We start from the raw sequence: 21,908 nt of genomic DNA, 5'->3' as shown, positions 1-21,908 counted from the left end.
TGTTTATCTTGGAGAACTTGGGATTCAGATATTTTATTGTGGCCGTTTTTACATTAATAAGAAGGCCAGCAGAAATGATTAAATGAATCAGGTTTGTCAGGACTTCTGCTGAAAAAAAATCTTAAAACCTATTCTTGAAGAATTAGATAATGGTAAAATTTAGATGACACTTTGGGAATTAAAAAAAAAAATAGCTGTTATATATATAGCTATATATAAATATAATATAAAATACAGCTCTGTAGTTGAGTAGTGTTTACAAAGTTCTGATTATTAAAATGTTAGATATGGGTCTGGCATTTGTTATTTGTATATGACTATCCCCCACACTTAAATTTCTCATGAAAGATACAGAGTTTCATAGTCAGATCCAAAGACCTCTCCACGGTATGCATTTCGGCAAGGACCTATGTTAGTCTACTTGGTATTGGCCGCTTCTCTTCTCCTTGAATTTCCTATAATCAGTAATTAATTTTTTTCTACAGATGTTTCTGTACTTTGAAGACCATGGACTAGTGACTTGTTCTGCTGATCACCTCATTATTCTCTGGAAAAATGGAGAACGAGAATCTGGATTGCGCAGTTTAAAGTTATTTCAAAAATTAGAGGAGAATGGTGACTTGTATCTGTCTGTCTAGGTTAAGGAATTTAAATACCTGTACATGAACCTTGAACATCAAATATAGGGTAATGCTCTGAAAACCATTACCATATTGATTATTTATTTAACTTTGTTTAATTTTTAGGGGGGTCTGCAAACCAGCAAGGTTTGCTTCTGAGGTATTAGTACATCCACCAAAGAATATGGCACAAATTTTTCATTTGACTTTCCTCATAAATTACCTGAAACCATTGTAGGAATGGGTCTGATTTCAGCAGTGACTTTTCAGAAAGTGTTCAGACTTCAGCACAACTGTCTGATGAAGCAGATTTAAATTATACCACAGTATCCTCACAGAGATAAATTTTTTATGCTTTAAATTTTACACTAGAAATTGTATAATCTTATGCTTAATGAAAAGAATAGTACTCAGAACCTCTCTCTGTCTTTAGTGTTACTATATTGCCTCTAACTAAATTCATCACCAGGAATTAGATTTTTAAAGTTTTACATGTAGTTTCTTTCATTTAGCCTTTCTGGGTTTTGAAATACCTGTTATCCAAAACTAATATTTTATCTATGTGACCACCTGTCATTCTTTTAAATACTTATTTAAGAAACCTGCTTTAATGGAAATAAATATACATGATAATTACGGAAGATATTTTATGAGAAAAATGAAAACTCCACTGAAGAATAAATAGGATGTAGCATATCTTGAATTTAAACCTTGAGCTATCTAGAAAACTGATGCTTTCCTGGAGGAAATGAAGATTCCATAGTAACTGTCTGTTGTTGAACTGGTGAATGCTGTGTTTTAAGTGTCTTAATTTGAATCTAGACCCTGGAAGGAGGTAGAAATAATAGTATTTTTTTTATTCTTTGGTTTCCTTTAGAACCTGTTTGATTAAGAATTCTTGTGATAAATATCCTTTCTCCTACAAATTCCCCTGGTCTTTAGTAACTACCACTGTGCCATGAAACAAACCTGAATCTCACTGTTCTAACATCAGCTTTTAAAAAAATTTTTGGTGCCAACTTATAGTGACTGAACAATAACCACCGTTTGTTTATATCATTCATTTTTAATTCTAGCTGCTAAAATCCCTATCAACTCAAATCAGTAGGAATCTTATTAGGGTGTATTTCTTCCCTCTAGCCTGAACACCCGTTTGGTACAAGACCAGCGGCTGCCCCTCATATATGTTAGAGATGAGAGCTAGATCAGTAGTGTTACCAAAGTGCCTGATTCATCTTACCATTGGCTCAAATATGAAATGCTTGAGACAGGCTTTACTTAACGTAGTTTCTTGCAGTTACCTGAGATTAAATCAGCTTCATCACCCCATCAGCCTTAGAGTACTGTTTCTCCCTTTTGGTACTAAAGGATAAAAATTAAAAAGTGTCCCATACATTAAAAAATGGGTGGTTTTAACTGTGGAGTTAAACTGCTGATGAAAGAATCCTATTGAAGTAACTACAAGGGGGCTGATGTGTTAGGACTGATACTTCTCAGAGAACACTTTCTGTGTTTATTCATCACACACACCCCTAACAGAATCCACAGACCCTAATGGAATCTTTGTAAAAAAAATTTTAGCTAGTTTTACCTTTGACAGTTGCTTCTGTTATTAACTACCTGCAAAGTCTGGATGAGCTATGGTCCTCTATGCCAGATGAGTGCCAAGCCCAGTCAGGTAAGCCCTTCTAGTTAGTTAGCTCAATTCCCATTATCAGTGAACAGCTTTAAAAAAAATATGAATGAGAGAGAAGGGCTTATATGATCACCCCTTCAGCAAAACCAAGTAATGTTCACAATCATTGTTTTAATTCACAATGAAAACAGATTTATGGAGAAATACAAAATTTACATAACCTCCATTTTATAATAGAAAAATCAGCACTGCCTTTTAGCCAAGATCGTTATGGCATAATTGAGTGTGTACACAGAGGCACCTCTAATCTCACCCTGAAATTGGCACATGGGTAGAATTCCTAACCAAGCCAACGTGCATTTTGGTCTGAGTGCATCAGATTATTGATCAGTCAGTTTTAGGCTTTTAATTTTTCTCCATAGATGGACTTTGCCCTATTACTAATTAGCTTTTTCTTTGGAGGATCTACATTTTTAGGTCATGAGTTTATAAACTCTTTTTGAATTGTATAAGATATTCAGTGAATTATAAAGGAATTCATAGATTCTTAACTGCTTTTCCTGTTTTGTTCTGGATTAAACAAATCTATTCACAAGGAATGTTAGAAATCCTAGGTAAGTTTGGGGAGCAAATAGCATAAGTAAGTAGCACTGTGAGTCCCTCTGTTATTAAAATTTAGAGAAACTTGATGGTTTTGATTTCATGAATGCCCTAAGGTCAGAGATGGGAGAAAACAATGAGATGGGAGAATCTAGCCGGGACTCATACTTGATGGCTGCTCACTAGTTGTATGGAGACTACTGCTAAAAGTTGAACTTTCAGATTAGAAGAATACTATAACTGACATCAATATATAGTATATGCATTTTTTTTTCATTTCCCTAGCTTAGCTTTCAGTGCTATTATATTTGAAACACCAGATATAATACTGTACTCTGGGCCTTGTCATTTTTACTTAAAAATACCCTTATCACTTCATTTTCTGGCTTATTCACCTAAGAGCCTAAACTTCAGGGACACTGTATCTTTGTCAAGTTGAGTGGCTTCGGATTGAAGAGATGAGGCATCCTAACTCTGAAGGCAAGCATAATTTTAAAATCTTAAATTGGAAGTAAAAAAATAACCTAATTAAATTATAGTGTTATTTTGGTCCAGGCAACAGTGTTTTATAACTTTTGGTTCAGTAGTAGTAGCAGTAATATGACCTTTCTCTAAATGAGATTTTATTTTCCTAAATTAATAAGGCTCCCCTCAACAGAGAATATTTTAGTAAATAGCTTATTTACTGATTAGTAAATAAGAGAATAATTTATATCTATGTGATACATATACCATCTAAAAGAAAGACTATTTCTTATAAACTATTTTTAGGAATGCACTATTTAATTACCAACTCAGTGAAAGATTACACCATAGAAAATTACACTGGTAAAGAGCAGAGGTATGCTAAAGCTTTAGTACCTGGCAGGGTTAATATGAAATTAATTTGAAACTGAGTCAGCTATAATGTTCATATAGAAAAATGTCAGACATCTGATGAATGTCACTTACCAAATGTAACCAAAAGCGAGATGGTCAGGAAAAGATTGTTGTCTCAAGCAAGCTTCTGAAGCTTAGACAAATTATTTAACTCCTTAAAATGGGATTCTGACATCCTGAATTTAATGTGTTCTGAAAACAAAGTGTGTGACTCATGAAATAAAGAACACTTAACCGGAAATTTGAAATTATGAAAAATTTAGGCCAAAGAGTTAAAATAAAAACAGCTGTTAGGAATGAAAAATGGCTGTAGGAATTTAGTTACAAGTACTTCACAAAAACATTTTCATCACATTTACATAATGCAGCATTACAATACAAAGCTAGCTGCTCTCCTGACCAAGCAAGTTCTCTTAGCATCTAACAAAAATAATTTAGGTACATTTCTTTCTTTGCATGGAATTGTCATATATGTTTGCATTTTTTGGTACAAAACATAGAAAAAAGCATTGGCACATTTTGTAGTGATTAAGTCATTTTTTCCCCATGTACTAGTTCCAAGTATGCTGCATTCAGATTTTCATTTGAAAAAAAGTAACTACTGGTTCAGTTAATTTAATCTCTGTTTATACCTCTTAGGAATGCAGCATGGAGTACAGAGAATTTAAAAGAAGAACAAAGATTTTGTTTACTAAATCTCTAATATTTATAATACACAGAAGGGTTGGCTGGTAAAAGAGAAAGGAAAATCTCAAGACTGACTTGATGTAGATCACAGAAAGTTGTGAAAAGAGCTGTATAAAAATATGCACTTGTGCTTTAGAAGCTTTTAGCATACAATTAATAGCTTAAAATAGTATTTACTGCTTCCCCATACGCCTGTTTTCTGATATATTTACACATCTTGCAGTCTTTTTTTTTTTTTTACATCATTAAAGCTAAATGGCATGATCGTAAATATAGATAGGTTAAAAACATCTGAACCTTGAAACTTTCTCTCTCTCCTCGGTAACATGGCACAACATACTCCATGGACTTAAACCCAGAAAATTTAGATTGCTCTAATAAAAAATTTTAAACAGCAAATGTATATAAATTTTTTTAAAAAACAAGCTTGTCCAAGGGTAGTCAGATTAATGGCTTGTGTATAACACTCACTGTAGTGCCTTGTGACTGCCTCTGTGAACCAGAAATAAAGCTCTTGGATTACCCCCAAACAAGATGTCACTTCCTTCCCCTTCATGGATGGCTTTCTGTTAGGATGAATCCTTTTTTGGGAGAGAGGGCTATGCAGGCTGCTGATACCAGTCTAAAGAAGGCACTCACTAGGCCAAGGCTGTATTCTAATTTGAGTGTCACACCATTAGTCAGAAGAACCACCTAGCCATGGAGGCTCTGAAACTAACTAGTTTATCAGCAGTTTGGTCCCAGTTGTTTTGCTCATTTTATATAGGTTTTTAAAAATTAGATATTCTTAGGCATCTTTTAGATTGATGCTCTTGAGGAAAATAGTCAAGCCAAACCATGATAGAGACTTTGATGGCAAAGAATGAGCTAAACACTAGCAAAGCCTCATGGTCCATCCTCCACAGATGGTGGGCACGTGGGCACCAAGTCTGCTGCACGTGCCCTGCTAGTTACAGTGAGTCAGCTGCGTGGTTTGATGAGAGCACACAGGTTACAGCAGGGCAATGGGTTTTGCCATGTGTGTGTTCCATCACTCAGTGATTGTTCCAAAGAACATATATTAATATTTTTCTTCACAGAACATAGTTTTCTAAAAATGAAATTTGGGAAGTTGAATGATTCAAGGTCAGATATTAAACATTAGCTCCTTAACCTATACCTGTCATTTGCATTATGAAGGAACGCTTCTTACACTACTGTGATTCACAGTGCCCTTTGCCGATCCAGAGGTCCCCTCCTCTGTCCTGGCTTTAACTGTCAGATGGAAGCCTCAGACTTTTGCACTTTAGGTCATCTAATGTCTTCCAGTGTTTGTAGTTATCAGCCAAATGTTGCATCAGCGTTGGCAGGTGTGCAAAGGCTGCAAGGACATAAAAAAATATAAAGAAGCCTGTTAGATTCTAGGAGCATTTATAAGGTTGAGGCTCTCTGGGACAAATTTGGGATCAGAATTGGAGGTGAGGTGCCCTAGGTTAGGCCTAAGGTGAATACACAAGTGTGAGAAGGATAAGTCACTAAACACTGGTTTCTAAAATAGGAACAGGTCCTCTTAACTAAAAATTGCTAACAAAAGACCAGAAAGAGAAATTAAGGAAACAGTCCTATTGATAATCACATCAAAAAGAATAAAATACCTTGGAATAAACCTACCTAAAGAAGCAAAAGATCTATACTCTGAAAACTATAAGACATTGATGAAGAAACTGAATATGACACAGACAGCTGGAAAGGTACCATGTTCCTGGATTGGAAGAATCAATACTGTGAAAATGACTATACTACCCTAAGGCAATCCCTAGCCCTATCAAAATACCAATAATATTTTTCACAGAACTAGAAAAAATATTTTAAAATTTGTATGGAAACACAAAAGACCCCTAATAGCCAAAGCAACCAAGAGAAAGAAAAACAGAGCTGGAGGAATCAGACTCTCTGATTTCAGACTATACTACAAAGCTACAATCATCAAAACAATATGGTCCTGGCACAAAAACAGAAATAGAGATCAATGCAACAGAACAGAAAGCCCAGAAATAAACCCACACACTTATCATCAATTAATTTACAACAAAGGACACAAGAATATATGATGGAGAAAAGAGTGTCTACAATAAGTGGTGCTGGGAAAACTGACAACTCAGTGTAAAAGAACTCAATTAGAATGTTCTCTAACACAATACACACAAATAAACTCAAAATGGATTAAACACCTAAATGTAAAGTCAGATACTATAAAATTCCTAGAGGAAAACATAGGCAGAACACTAGTTGCCACAAGTCACACCAATATCTTCTTGGATCTACCTCCTACCTAGAGTAATGAAAAAAACAGACATAAATGGGACTGAGTTAAACTTAAAAGCTTTTGTGCAGCAAAGGAATCCATAGACAAATCCAAAAGACAGAATGGGAGAAAATATTTGCAAATGAAGTGACTAACAGGGATCAATCTGAAATATACCAACAGCTCATGCAGCTCTAGATCAAACAACCCACTCAAAAAATGGACTGAAATAGATATTTTTTCAAAGAAGACATACAGATGGCCAAAAAGCTCAACATCACTAAATGAGAAATGCAAATCAAAGCCACAATGAGGTATCACCCTCACACCAGTCAGAATAGCCATCAAAAAGTCTATGAATAATAAATGCTGAAGAGAGTGAAGAGGAAGGAACCTTCCTACACTGTTGGTGGGAATGTAAATTGGTGCAGCCGCTATGGAGAACAATGTGGAGTTTCAGAAAACTTAAAGTAGAATTACCATGCTGCTAAGTCACTTCAGTCGTGTCCGACTCTTAGCACTAAATGAGAAATGCAAATCAAAGCTACTTTAGTCGTGTCTGACCCCATAGACAGCAGCCCACCAGGCTCCCCTGTCCCTGGGATTCTCCAGGCAAGAACACTGGAGTGGGTTGCCATTTCCTTCTCCAATGCATGAAAGTGAAAAGAAAGAAGTTGCTCAGTCATGTCTGACTCTTAGCGACCCCATGGACTGCAGCCCGCCAGGCTCCTCCGTCCATGGAATTTTCCAGGCAAGAGTACTGGAGTGGGGTGCCATTGCCTTCTCTGAGAATTACCATATGACCCAACAATCCCACTACTGGGCATATATCCAGAGAAAGCCAAGATTCAAAAAGATACATGCACCCCAGTGTTCATTGTAGTACACTTTACAATAGCCAAGGCATGAAAGCAACCTAAATGTCCACTGACAGATTAATGAAGCAGATGTAGATACACACAATTGGTGAATTTAACTCAGATGACCATTATATCTACTACTGTGGGCAAGAATCCCTTAAAAGAAATGGGGTAGCAATCATAGTCAACAAAAGAGTCCAAAAAAAATGCAGTACTTGGATGCAATCTCAAAAATGACAGAATGATCTCTGTTCGTTTCCAAGGCAAACCATTCAATATCACAGTAATCCCAGTCTACACCCAGACCAGAAATGCTGCTGCTAAGTCACTTCAGTCGTGTCCGACTCTGTGCGACCCCATAGACAGCAGCCCACCAGGCTCCCCCGTCCTCTGGATTCTCCAGGCAAGAACACTGGAGTGGGTTGCCATTTCCTTCTCCAATGCTAAAAGTGAAAAGTGAAAGTGAAGTCGCTCAGTCTTGTCTGACTCTTAGCGACCCCATGGACTGCAGCCTACCAGGCTCCTCCGTCCATGGGATTTTCCAGGCAAGAGTACTGGAGTGGGGTGCCATTGCCTTCTCCAAGAAATGCTACAGAAGCAGTTGAATGGTTCTATGAAGACCTAGACCTTTTAGAACTAACACCTAAAAAAAGATGTCCTTTTCATTATAGGGGACTGGAATGCAAAAGTAAGAAGTCAAGAACTACTGGAGTAACAGGCAAATTTGTCCTTGGAGTACAGAATGAAGCAGGGTAAAGGCTAATAGAGTTTTGCCAAGAGAATGCACTGTTCATGGCAAACACCCTCTTCCAACAACACAAGAGAAGACTCCACACATGGACATCACCAGATGGCCGATACTGAAATCAGATTTATTATATTATTTGAAGCCAAAGATGGAGAAGCTCTATACAGTCAGCAAAAACAAGATGGGGAGCTGACTGTGGCTCAGATCATGAACTCCTTATTGCAAAATTCAGACTTAAATTGAAGAAAGTAGGGAAAACAACTAGACTATTCGGGTATGACCTAAATCAAATCCCTTACGAATATACAGTGGAAGTGACAAATAGATTTAAGGGATTAGATCTGATGGATAGAGTGCCTGATGAACTATGGATGGAGGTTAGTGACACTGTACAGGAGGCAGGGATCAAGACCATCCCCAAGAAAAAGAAATGCAAAAAGACAAAATGGTTGTCTGACGAGGCCTTACAAATAGTGAAAAGAAGTGAAAGGCAAAAGAGAAAAGGAAAGATACACCCATCTGAATGGAGAGTTCTGAAGAATAGCAAGGAGAGATAAGAAAGCCTTCCTCAGTGATCAGTGCAAAAAAATAGAGGAAAACAATAGGATGGGAAAGACCAGAGATCTCTTCAAGAAAATTAGAGATACCAAGGGAACATTTCATGCAAAGATGGGCTCATAAAGGACAGAAATGGTATGGATCGAACAGAAGCAGAAGATATTAAGAAGAGGTGGCAAGAATACACAGAACTATACAAAAAAGATCTTCACAACCAAGATAATCATGATGGTGTGATCACTCACCTAGAGCCAGACATCCTGGAATGTGAAGTCAAGTGGGCCTTAGGAAGCATCACTACAAACAAAGCTAGTGGAGGTGATGGAATTCCAGTTGAGTTATTTCAAATCCTCAAAGATGATGCTGTGAAAGTGCTGCACTCAATATGCCAGCAAATCTGGAAAACTCAGCAGTGGCCACAGGACTGGAAAAGGTCAGTTTTCATTCCAATCCCTAAGAAAGGCAATGCCAAAGAATGCTCAGACTACCGCACAATTGCACTCATCTCACACGCTAGTAAAGTAATGCTCAAAATTCTCCAAGCCAGGCTTCAACAGTATGTGAACTGTGAACTCCCAGATGTTCAAGCTGGATTTAGAAAAGGCAGAGGAATCAGAGATCAAATTGCCAACATCTGTTGGATCATTGAAAAAGTAAGAGAGTTCCAGAAAAACATCTACTTCTGCTTTATTGACTATGCCAAAGCCTTTGACTGTGGATCAGAACAAACTGTGGAAAATTCTGAAAGAGATGGGAATACCAGACCACCTGACCTGCCTTTTGAGAAATCTGTATGCAGGTCAGGAAGCAACAGTTAGAACCGGACATGGAACAACAGACTGGTTCCAAATTGGGAAAGGAGTACGTCAAGGCTGTATATAGTCACTGTGCTTATTTAACTTATATGTAGAGTGCATCATGAGAAACGCTGGGCTGGAATCAAGATTGCCGGGAGAAATACCAATAACCTCAGATATGCAGATGACCCCACACTTATGGCAGAAAGCGAAGAACTAAAGAGCCTCTTGATGAAAGTGAAAGAGGAGAGTGAAAAAGTTGGCTTAAAACCCCACATTCAGAAAACTAAGATCATGGCATCTGGTCCCATCTCTTTATGGCAAGTAGATGGGGAAACAGTGGAAACAGTGACAGACTTAATTTTTGGGGGCTCCAAAATCACTGCAGATGGTGACTGCAGCCATGAAATTAAAAGATGCTTGCTCCTTGGAAGAAAAGTTATGACCAACCTAGACAGCTGAGCGCCAAAGAATTGATGCTTTTGAACTGTGGTGTTGGAGAAGACTCTTGAGAGTCCCTTGGACTGCAAGGAGATGCAACCAGTCCATCCTAAAGGAAATCAGTCCTGAATGTTCATTGGAAGGACTGATGCTGAAGCTGAAACTCCAATACTTTGGCTATCTGATGCAAAGAACTGACTCATTGGAAAAGACCCTGATGCTGGGAAAGATTGAAGGTGGTAGGAGAAGAGAATGACAGAGGATGAAATGGTTGGATGGCATCACCGACTCAATGGACATGAGTTTGAGTAGGCTCTGGGAGTTGGTGATGGATGGGGAGGCCTGGCATGCTGCAGTTCATGGGGTTGCAAAGAGTTGTACAAGACTGAGTGACTGAACTGAACTGAATGTCACTCAGCCATGAAACAATGAAATAATGCCATTTGCAGCAACATGGATAGAGCTAGAGACTATCATACTGAACAAAGTAAGTCAGAGAAAGAAAGATCATATGTGGAATCTAAAAAAAAAAAAAGAAAATGAACTTATTTATAAAACAAATAAGCTCAGAGACTTTAGAAACAAACTTATGGTTACCAGAGGGGAAATGTGGAGGGAGGGATAATTAGGAGTTTGAGATTACCATCTACACACTACTATGTAGAGAATAATCAATAAGAACCCACTGTACAGCACAGGGAACTCTACTCAACAGTAGATAATATTCTGTAATAACCTATATGGGTTAAGGATCTGAAAAAGAATGGATATATGTATATATGTAACTGAATCACCTAGCTGTATACTTGAAAGTAACACATTGTAAATCAACTATAATCCAACATAAAAATCAAAAAAAATTAAATCTCAGTGAAAAGCTGTTTATCAGGTGACATTACTGAAAGAATCTGTGATTCAGAGTATACTTATATTTTATGTTCTCTAGAATTTCCTCCAATGATATAATAAAACTCCTTTAAGCTTTGGAAATATGTCCTTTGAAGAGTTCAACACTTGTTTATCCAGGTACCGGACATCCATTGAGTCTTCCATACACATGGTCTGTGCTGAGGATGCAGAAAGTGTCCACGTACCCCCACCATATCTGGCTACAAACAGCTGACATTTTTTTAAAAAGTAACATTTAACACCTTTAGTCCTGGCCTCTGTCATTAAAGGTAATCATTATAAAGCATAACAAGATATTCTGTTTGTGGGTAACAAAACATGAACCATCTTACCATCCCAAGCATCAAACATGTCTGTTATGAAGTAGTCAATAAAGGAGATTTGGGACTTGGGGATGCTACAGGTATTCCGGTCAAACACTGGCATCACTACGGGTAGCCCCTGTCTCTTCTCTTCATCCGTCTGTAAGAAATAATACACACAGGGCTGTAGGGCACACGAGGAGCTGTCACAGTAGCATCGAGTTTGTCAGAACCACCCTGTGAAAAAGGGGTCATAATCCAGTTGTATCGATCAAGAAATAGGCTCAGCATTTCCCAGGGCTTACATAACTACCTGATGAGCTGCAGTGACTGGATTCAGGTCTTCTGACTCTTAAATGTGTTGGATACTATCTTACAGCTACCCACCCCCCCACCCCACCAAAGCACTGATTTCAGGATTCATACCCTCTTCTCTAAGATCTGTTTTCATGATTGCAAGGTCGACAACTTTCAAAGTAATACTACTAAATACTAAGTGGAGTTTACACTGAGGGCACAGAAGCAATGGTGGGTTTAAAGCTGCAGATGTCTCAGCACGAATCGAAGCACTGGCACCAAGCTGTATCAACAGACATTGTATTATTCACTGTTACATGCTTGCAGTGTAAAAAGAAAGTTTCACTTAAGAATGTCTAAATTAAAGCAGTAAGAATTATTAACCTTACTAAATTTGACCTTTGAAAATACCTTTTTTAAATATTCTGTGTGACAAAATCCGAAGTACATACAAAGCCCTTGTGCTGCACGTCTACGGGTGTGATGGTTGTCTGGAGGAAAAGCAGGCAGGCAGTTGAGCTGAACTAGATTCTCTTTTTCATGGAATAACTACTTTTTACTGAAAAGAATGACTGACAAACTTGTTTGGCTGTCTGTACTGGTCATGCATGCAATTCTGACGATATGTGTAAATTGAGTATTTTGCACATTGAAGTTTATAATGCATAATAAGGTCATAATTCACAGGACTGAAGTTAAAATCCACATTTACTGGTGGTGTACTGAGCCAGAGACTGGCTAACCAGAAACCTCATTTGTAACTCAATTTTTAGGTCACATTGTCATGTGAACATTTCCTTTATGGGAAAAGGACACCTACACGGGGAAATTGCATTAAAGAACTTAAAAATGGTTCTTTCCCATTCCCCATTCACATACTTTGAGAATATCTAGGAGTAGGATTTTAAGCCTTCTCTGTGGGTCCTAGAAAGCCCCATTAATGGTCTCCTACCAGTTCCAGCTCAGCTTGCTCATTTCAGGTCAGTCGATCAGGCAGCCTTAAAATATCCACCGCTGTTCAAGGAGTGGTTTGGGTTTTTTTTCCCCTTTTCTGGCAAGCTCAGAGCTGGCTGTCCTAATTCCCATGGACTCTCTTCCCATCCTTGAAAACTACAGCTAACTTACTGCATCCTTAGCTGGTTTTTGCTCTGGCAACCCTTCTAGACACCGTTGGCTAGTCTTTACCCTGCCTCAGTAGTACATTCCAGTGAGATCGGCACTCCCCCTCCCCAAATAATTACTTGTAGCTACTTGGGATATGTTTGTCTTTCTGTCCCACATCATAAACATTAGTCCCTAAAGCCTATTCTTTGGAAGTAGGCCTCTATTTCAAATGGCATCTTGTGGTCTGCTACTTTTTGGGTTATTCTGCAACTCTTCACACTGCCAAAGTTACTATTCTTATATAGAAATTCTATGTTTCCTCTTTACTAATTTTGGTCATAACACTTGGTTCTCTCAGAATGTCCTTTCTCATTTCTAAATTTTGAAATCCTTAAAAAAAAAAACAACAACCCAGCTCTAACACCTTTTCCACCTTTCTAGATAAAAGCCCTTTTTTTTTATTTAGAAAAAAAAAAAAAAAAACACCTTTCTGAACTCTTAGGACTTAACATATCCCTCCTTTAGAAGTGTTTTCACTTAAAAAAAAAATACATTGTGTGGACCTATTTATGTCTGTGTCCCCTACTGCATTATGAGCTACCCTCGGGCAGAGATGTGTCCTATGTCTGTGTTTCCCACAATACAACGTGGAGATAATAATCTGATGAATGAATGGATTTCCCAGTTTTTGTGGAAGTTCAGGATCTAAAAACTTGAGAATGAAAAGAATCCCAAAGGCTCAGTTTCTCTCCTTCCCCCTAGAGAGACTCTGAGTAGTGACCAGCCATGCCAGTTAGTCTCTTGAGGGACCAGAATTCTATTCCAGGCAGGGGTGAGCCATTTCTTTCTGAGGAAGAGTCATTTACTTGTTCACTCATGGCGCTTCCCCAGAGAGGCAGCCCACCTGCGCAAAGTACTCCTCAGAGATCCTCCCAGCCCATTCAATGCACAGGTCCAGGGGGCGGCAGGGGTTGGCTACATCCGCACACTTAATCATCATGCGCTTGATCAGGGTCTGGTTCTCAGGGAAGTTCTTCCCAGGAGGGCTGCACTCGCAGTCGCTGCCGTCAATCTGGAAAGCAGACGAGGGTTGGTTCAATACCATGGTGAAGCCCACAAGAGTCAACTGGCTAGATACTAGACGGCGGTCACCCAGGCCACCTCAGGCGTGAGACGGGATGAAGGAGGTGTTCCCAAGTTACTCAAGCACTACAAACAGAGAGCTTAAAAGTTCAGTGTTCCTATCACCACCCACCTCATGGTTTTGTTTTCAACCAGTCACTCCCAATTTAACTGTCTACAGTCTTCAGATACTGATAGGTACTTAATGAAGATCAACAGGAATATAGTTCTTTAAAGCATCTAATTCTGAGGTCTCCCAAGAGCCCAAAGAACAGAGAACTAGAAGGGTTTGAATCCTCTAAAACGCCACCATTTATTCCAGTCTCTGCTGTCTGCAGGCTCCTCTCATCGTCGTCTTTGGGCCTACTTTCTTTTGTCACCACTGGCTTTATTTCAGGGCTCTTCTTTCAGGGAGTTCAGAGTTGCTATGGACATTGTCAATCTGTTCTTGTCCCCAGGGAAAACAAGTGGCCAACACTTTCAGCCCTTCCTTACCAACTCCAAGTAAGCAACCATCTTGTATTCAAGACGGAGAGAAAATGCTTTGAGGCCAGAGTATAGGGTATAACGGAAACACACTCCGATGTGTATTATGACATGTGAAGTGCTTACCTCAGCTGCCATTGGCTTGTTAATGCTGTTCACAAATTTGTTCACATGTTCAAAGTGTTTTGTCATCTCTGTTGCTAAAACCATGTCGATAATAGCTTGGCGCAGTGTTCGATAATGGTTCCTGAAATGACCAGAAGACAAAGGGCCTTTGTTCAAATCATGCCCTGTGAATTAGAACTCTTCTGCCATTTCCCCACACTTCCCACAATCCAGGAGGGAGCTAGGGCCACTGAAGACATGAGTGAAGACCACAAAAGAGTTTACCCGCTCATCTTCCTACCAAGCCAGGACTTGGTGACACTACCATCTTCCCAAAGATAGCTGACCCTCATGTGATTTGTGAGTATTAAAAGAGGCACCACCTGTCATGTGGGCACTTATTTTACAAGGTGATGCTCTTCTGTCTGCCCTTGGCAACATCAGAACAGCAAGGCAGAAGGAAATGACGAGTTCCTTCCCTGTGAGGCTGGCACAGCAACCTGACGAGCTGTCCCCTGGTATTCGCTGCAGACAGCGATTCTTATTACAGAGAAGTCTTGTCATTTCTTTTGATGACGGCTTTGGAAGAGTTTTTCGATTAACGAGCAATTGTCTACATTGCAGTTACATACAAGTGGTAATGGAAGGAGCAGCAACCCTGCTCAAAGTCACTGCCCAGTTCCTGTCATCTTTTTCTAAGTCCAGGAGTCAGAATGAGGAACTGAATAAAACTGGCTATCGGCAACAATTCCTCTGAAAGTTTTAAAAATAGTACCTGATACTGACGAAGCCCTCAGCTGAAGGTGGAATAACTGAATATTTTCATATTATAATAACGAGATTTTCTCAGGTTTCTAGAGACCAAGGTGATCGGTTCGGGTTCGTGGTGACAAGTGATCACTGAAGCCCGAGCGAGCTCTGCGCTCTGCTTGCACTGCCCTGTCTCAGGGGGTCTTCTCTCCAGCCTGGCTGGTACTGTGTTGGAAATATTCAGTCTGACTGCAGGGCTGTGTCAGGCTAGAAGAATGTCTCCTATCTGTTCACATGTGGCCAGCTCCCCAGAGGAGGGGGTACAACAATGAGGGAAAGCCACACCCCCCTCCCCGTGGACTCCACGAGCTCTGCTGGGACTGGGGAACAGGGTCTCCTCATGAGTTAGGATTTTAAGTGGCCAAAAACTGAGCTGGGGAAAGATGGGGAAGGATACATTTCCTTGAGTTACACCAAAGACATGATGTCCTTTTGAGAGAGTAGAAATATCTGTTACATTTATTAGTAACAATAATCTGTAGAAATCTTTGCAGCATATTAAACATTTTCATGAACTCACTGAAGACCAAATGGAGTTTAAAAAGATGAAAACAGTCTAAAAAGTACAGCTAAGATGAGAAGGGCAAGGCTATTATTTTACTGTCTGATACAATGGGAAAACTATTATTATTTCCTCTTCCCCACCAAGAGGAAGCTGAGTACTTGGAGAAGTCAGGGAAAACTGAGTTTCCACCTTACATTTTACAAACCCAATCAACAAGAGCCTGAGCACACAAACCTGTCGATATTCTTGAAAATGTTGCATTTGCTGTCCTTGACCGTAAGCTGGAAGGCCAGGGCTGTGTGGTGACTCTCCAAGACAGCGGTGTCATTATAGAGCACAGCGAGCTCACTGCCCGCGTTGCACAGGAAAGAGTTGGTCCTTCCCGGGTGGTCCACGTCGTGGACTGTGGCAGCGATCAGGGCGGCCACCTCGTCCAGCTGATCCAAGCTTCCCTGGGGCCCGGGGGAGGCAAGGTTGAGTGTTACCCACTGGAAAATGGAGACCTACACTCATCCCTGTCTCCCAGGAGGGCGTACGCCAGGGGATCCTTCTCTGACTTCCTAGAAGTTAAGAAGCCACCTAGGATACATCACATCACCTTGCTGTACCGTGGATTATCTGGAGGGAAACAGAAATCTGAGTTGCGGTTACAATGGATACCTGAATTCTTCCTCCAGAGTCCATTTACTCTAGTTGTTCTGCAGGAAAGTGACAAACAGGACTGCGTGCAACGTGGCCTGGTGCCATGACTCTCTTCCAGAAGCGGACGGAGAAGAAAGTGGCCTAGGATCACAAGTGTTACCTTACTTGCCTACTTCTGAAAAGGTTCTGAGGGTGTGGCAGTAAACGGCACAGATACAACAACAGATAAAACTCTCCACAAAGATACAAGGAGTAGAGCCAAGTAACAGGATCAAGGGGAGGAAGAATTTTCCCAGGAAAACTGACGCTAAGGGGCTCTCACATAAAGAAACACAATTCGGCTCTGGGCCAGCAGGTGGCAAAGGCAAAGAGAGGGACCCCTCTTCTTAATGTACACATTATATAATTAAAGAACACAACCCAGAGCGTCAGGAGACACAACGGTTTTCTCAGCTCACAGCTTGAGGAAGAAGTTATCCAATGGCCTGCTGTTGTAGAAGACACGGTACTTTATGAATTCTTTCCTTCAGCCACCATTTATTGGAGGCTTGCTGGGCGCCAGCTGTCTTGCAGGCTGCAGGAGTTACGGTGGTGGATTACTCTGGCATAGTGTCTGTGCTAACGCAACTGGCCACTTACTGGGGAAGGCATAAGTAACTTACTGGAAGGCGGGCTAAGGAGGTTCGTGCAGGTGCTTTGTGAGTGTAGCCATGAGGCCTGATCTCGTTTAGGGCAGTGCTGTCCATTCAGCTTTCTGTGGTGATGGAGAAGTCTGCACGTGGGCTCTCTAATACCGTAACCCCTCATCCCTCATGACTCCTGGACACTTGAAATGTGCCAGTGCACCCAGGGAATGGAATGTCTCATTTCATTTTAATTAAATATGACTATTGGCTGCTCTGAATGATGCAGATGCAGAGGGTGGGCAAGAATGGGCTCTCTGAGGGAGCGATTTTTATGCTGGAAACTGAAGGATAAGCAGGAGTCAGCCAGGCAAAAAATGGCAAGGGAGAGAAATCCAGGCAGAAAGGTCAGTCTATATGATGCTTCTGATGCGAAACAAAGGGATTTATTAAGAGGGAACTTAAAGAGCATCATTGTGACTGAAGGGTAGTGAGCCAAAGGAAAAGTAGTTCCCAAGATGAGGCTCAGGGTAGGGGTTGGGGTGGGCATAATTTTTGGTTTTCCTGAGTTGCTTTCCTAGGCTATTGGAGGAAAACCCTGCAAACTGCTTCTTAGATGTGAACAGGTAAGAAACAGTGATTCTGAAGCTCAGCCCTGAAAACTTTTCTGAAAACTGTCCCTTCCAGAAGGAAGACATTTCCATTTTCTGACTGACCTCCTGGAGCTGGGGGACAGTCCTGGCTTAGCCTCGGTCCACATGAACCACCTTCCCAGGCGGGCAGAGCAGTCAAGGCCATTCTTCTTGGTTCTTCCCAGAGACTGATGCTGTGATGCCCAGGGCGAGCAAACACGCCTAGCCCCCTTTTGATGCTGGTTAAGGAGAGGCCATGGTAACCCACAGGGACAGTCAGGGGCCCGGGCTGCCCCTGCTTGGCCATGCTCACTGGTTCTCCCTGTGCAGTGAGGCCCGTGAGGCCCAAACTTTGGGCCTCCAGCCCGTGCTCCTGGAGTGTATCCTATCTTGGAGTATGGGGCCGGTTTATTTTTACATTCTTCAGTGACATAGACTCAAGCGACTAGAGTAGACAACAAATAGCATTGAGGAGACACGCCCTTCCAGCTTGGCTGATTTGGGCCACGCCCTTTACAGCGCTATCAGGGCCGCGCCCTGAGTTGTGGTGGGCAGTGTCTGCTAAGAAATGCAAGGGAGGCAGGGAAAGAAGGCCAGGCTGCTCACTAGCAGATGGGAGGAGCAAGGCTCTTCCCACAGTAGGGACAACTGTCTGTGGAAGAAACTCCTCCCCGCAAACCCACGGGAGGAGGAATGCAGACATTTCTGCAGGGTTGTCTTCCTTCAGCCAGGAGGGTCAGAATGCACTCCGTCCTAGACTAGCCTTTGCAACAGCTCCTTTACTAGGATAAACAGTTACACGCAGACATCACAAAAGAATGCTGGCTATCCTGACCTCTCCACTAAGAGTGGGTCCTGGGAACAGGTAAGAGTGGGGAGGGGGCAGGGTCTGTAAGGCACTGAAGGAAAACGCCGGCTCTGCACACGTTCTGGCTGAGGACGTGGAGCTGTCAGTGACGTTAAGAGCTTCAGCCTTCTAAAGAAGTTAGGGGTGACGGATGACATGGGCATTTGGTAAGAACATTTTTCTGACTCTCTTGGGCAGTGGAAGCAGGTCTGGTGGAAGAGGCCTCAGGAAGCGCTTCCCAGTGGACTAACCAGTGATCTTGGCCTGCTACTAAAGCTTTGAGCTCAGGAGTCCCTTCCAGCCCAACTCTCCAGGGTTCCTTGCCGCTCTAACTTATCTGATTCTTTGGCCTCTTAGAAAATGTCTTTTGGATTACAAGCATATTGTATCTAGTCTTAGACTTATTTGTATTGCTATTTGAGAATTTAATTAGACTCCGAATGCTCTAGCAGAACAAATAATTTAAAGAAAATTTCTTATTTTAAGGGAGGGAGAGTAAAGGAGATAATAAAGTGACTAAGCATTCCTTAATTGACCAGGCATTTCATCTATATTTTTTCTAGAGTGATTCTGTTTAAGAGGACTTCATCTTGAACTCAAGGCTGCAGTGCCTACAGGTCAGTTTGGTCTCAGCATTAATGCCCAAGCTCCTGTCCTCATTTGACTGTGTGCAAACTCTGCTGTATCGTCTCTCATGTGGTGGAAAATGGAGGGATGTGAAACTGGAGAGGAATCTCGAAGTGTTTTAGCTCTTCACAGAGAGAGAAGCCTGCGTGTCGTGACCGCAGAAGCCCGTGAGTGCCGCACTTAGGGAAAGCTTGTGCACCGCAACGAAAAGCCCATGCAGCCAAAAACGGTGCCGTAGAAACAGGCTGTTATCACCTGTGATGCCACCTTTTTTAAAAGAGATAGAAATCATACAAAAGCATCATCCTTGAACCACCCTATTTGCTTTCTTGCTGATGAAAATAAACGCCAGGGTCAGTCTTTGGCAACACTGAGAAGGCAACACCGCCCCCTCCCCGTGTCGGTGCCTTTTCTGCCCCTCTTGCCTGTCCAACTACCACTCTCCTCCTTGAGCACCTAGGGTCTAAGACTAAGTAGGAGAATGACTGCCTGGTAAGCATCTGCAGGTTGATGTCAGCCTGTCTCTATAGCACTTGTCCCAGGGGTATGTACTTTCTAAGCTTCACTTCTAATTGTAGCAGCAAAGAATTACAAGCTGCACTGAAAGTGATGATAGTTGGGAAAGAGGGGAGCTGGGGCTCTCTTGCAGCCACACGTGGGGTATACACAGAGCTGCCCTGCAAACCAGCACCTTAAATGATGGTGCTGACTTCTCAGATTAAGGGACTTGGAACTCTTCCAGAAGTACAGAAATCATTAGCATACAGATGTTCACAATTCACACCTATACAGAACACGTACGTACGTATATAAATCAGAAGGATGCTGAACGGTTCATAGCTATCTGGACTATAACATACCAATGACAAAACTCTGATCTTAAAACTTAATCTCTAGACCTAGTAACCATTTGCTATAATAATTAAGTTCTGTCCTCTAAGCTGGTATCATGAAGGGCTCCTAGTGAACATGTGGAGAATGGGTTTATGGATCAGCCAGACATGTAAAGGAGTCCTCACAGTGGCATAAATTATTATTTTAGGCATTTGGGGGAAGGGAGGACTAGGAGAAAAGGCCGTGTCTTTACAACACTGAAAGGATCAGTCACTTCGGTAGTTCAAAAATTCTGTCAAATGGGGTCCAAAATCGCTGTTTGCTTAATATATTTATGAAGGACGAGTTCTTAGTGAGTTCTCCAAAGGCTGTGCAGGTAACTAGATTGCGCTATCAAAATTCTACCTTCACTCTCTCCTTGCCGAGGAAGAAGGCTGTGGCGTGCAGGACGTCAGCGGCGTGGGTGGAGTTGTGGTAAGCGTTGGAAGAGTGGTAGTTGGCTTCGATCACCTGGAGCCAGGCCCGAAGAGTAGTTTCAGAACAGTGTAGGAATTCACATACTCCAAACCGGGAGAAAACTTTCAAGCCCAGGTAAACCAATGGCCTGAAAAACAGGAACGTACACTCTGATTCATTGTATTAACTGCTCCAGAAACTGCTTTCTTTGAAGATACCGGGCAATTGGTTCACCTCCCTCCGATGCTTACTCCATAAGCACAGGGGCATAAAAATGGTCCTCTCCAAATTAGAAGGTGATAGAGCCTCTCCTCCTCACCCGTCACTTCTTTAAAACTAGGTGCCTCGTGGTGGCTAATCCAAATGACTTCTAGACTGTCTCTAAGTCATCTGCCCTTCAGTAGCTCTATAACCAAGAAAGGCCTCTTACAGTCCCTCTCTCTGCTTCCACATAGGCTCCACACTTCTGTGTTCCCTGAGGAAGTTACTGAGCCTGGGGATAAGAGGTATGGCTTGTGTGGGCTCAACAGAGTCATGTCAGAGAGTCAGTTACTTATTTACAGGTGAGTATCATTCATATCCAACACCCCTGGAAGAAATGAACTTCTGTAATAGGAGAGGACTTTCTGAGTTATCGGGTCTTTCTCCTGCCTATAGGGTGAATCCAAGGAAAAGGCTACAGTGCTCTCAAACCCATGCTGTAAGCTGGAACTTTAACAAGGTCGGGGCTGAGAATGCTTAGAACTCTTGGCTCACTGGCAGAAAGGATGACCTGGCTAGATCTGAAGAAGACACTCAGTATTTCTTCATCCTGGGTCGTCACCGGGCTGATCCCAGATCTTACCCGCTGATACTCCCTGCTCCATAGGGAGCTCACTCCAAGGACCATGCCCTCTCTGCATGATTGAAACTCCTCCAGCATGGCATGAAAAGCAGAGCCTGGGTGGTCACCTGTGGCAAGGACTCACATCTCCCTTACAGTTTCCAGATGTGAAAGTCTAGAGTGTATCCATCGACCCTCCCCTGCCGGCAGCCAGAGAAGCCATGTACCTTTTGTGCGTCACAGCTTCCAGTTCAAAGATGTTGAACTCCCAGCTTTCCTCATTGTCAAGTAGTTGGGCGACGGAAGGGGGCACGTCGGTGATGGTTCCTGGCATTGCAAGGTGACTATGACTCTGGTGTACGTCTGAGCAAACAGATGGGGCAAGAAGGGTGGGTAACTGGGGACTCGTGAGTGCTGCTCAGCACCTGTCATCTTCATGGGTGCTGCTGGAAAGAAAGTCTTGAACTTCCAGGGGCAGGAAGATTTTCACCTCAGGGTTCTCTTATACTTCTGAACTTCAAGATCCCCCAATAGAAAAATAATTCAGCTTAGCTGAGTTAACTGTTTACACATAGACAGATTTGTGATTCTTACTCTGACAATGCACAGAGAAGTAATTTATATTAGGAGACCTGGTTTCAAATGTAGACCATAGAGATGTTTAAACTCCAATG

General features: G+C 41.6%; 2 protein-coding genes across 7 annotated transcripts in view; one reads left to right on the top strand and one right to left on the bottom strand.

Moving 5' to 3' along the window:
• WDR41 (WD repeat domain 41) overlaps positions 1–3,976 on the top strand; it is a 50,842-nt gene extending 46,866 nt beyond the window's left edge. Inside the window, exon 13 of the mRNA XM_070377250.1 lies at positions 486–3,976. Within this exon, the coding sequence (XP_070233351.1) occupies positions 486–638 (153 nt within the window). The 3' untranslated portion in view covers positions 639–3,976. The remainder of the gene's footprint in view (positions 1–485) is intronic.
• An 828-nt stretch (positions 3,977–4,804) lies between these two features.
• PDE8B (phosphodiesterase 8B) overlaps positions 4,805–21,908 on the bottom strand; it is a 260,235-nt gene continuing 243,131 nt past the window's right edge. For all 6 annotated transcript variants that reach the window (XM_070377249.1, XM_070377248.1, XM_070377246.1 and 3 more), the window contains 7 exons: positions 21,462–21,597; positions 20,361–20,559; positions 15,985–16,202; positions 14,457–14,577; positions 13,627–13,794; positions 11,352–11,481; positions 4,805–5,782 (listed from right to left, as the gene is read on the bottom strand). In XM_070377249.1, coding sequence (XP_070233350.1) covers positions 5,673–5,782; positions 11,352–11,481; positions 13,627–13,794; positions 14,457–14,577; positions 15,985–16,202; positions 20,361–20,559; positions 21,462–21,597 — 1,082 coding nt within the window. In that variant the 3' untranslated portion in view covers positions 4,805–5,672. The remainder of the gene's footprint in view (positions 5,783–11,351; positions 11,482–13,626; positions 13,795–14,456; positions 14,578–15,984; positions 16,203–20,360; positions 20,560–21,461; positions 21,598–21,908) is intronic.

The sequence above is a fragment of the Bos mutus genome, chromosome 10, assembly GCF_027580195.1.
Source record: "Bos mutus isolate GX-2022 chromosome 10, NWIPB_WYAK_1.1, whole genome shotgun sequence".
Lineage (NCBI taxonomy): Eukaryota > Metazoa > Chordata > Mammalia > Artiodactyla > Bovidae > Bos > Bos mutus.
Note: the sequence above shows the minus strand (reverse complement) of the source record. Positions and strands in the feature narration are given on the sequence as shown.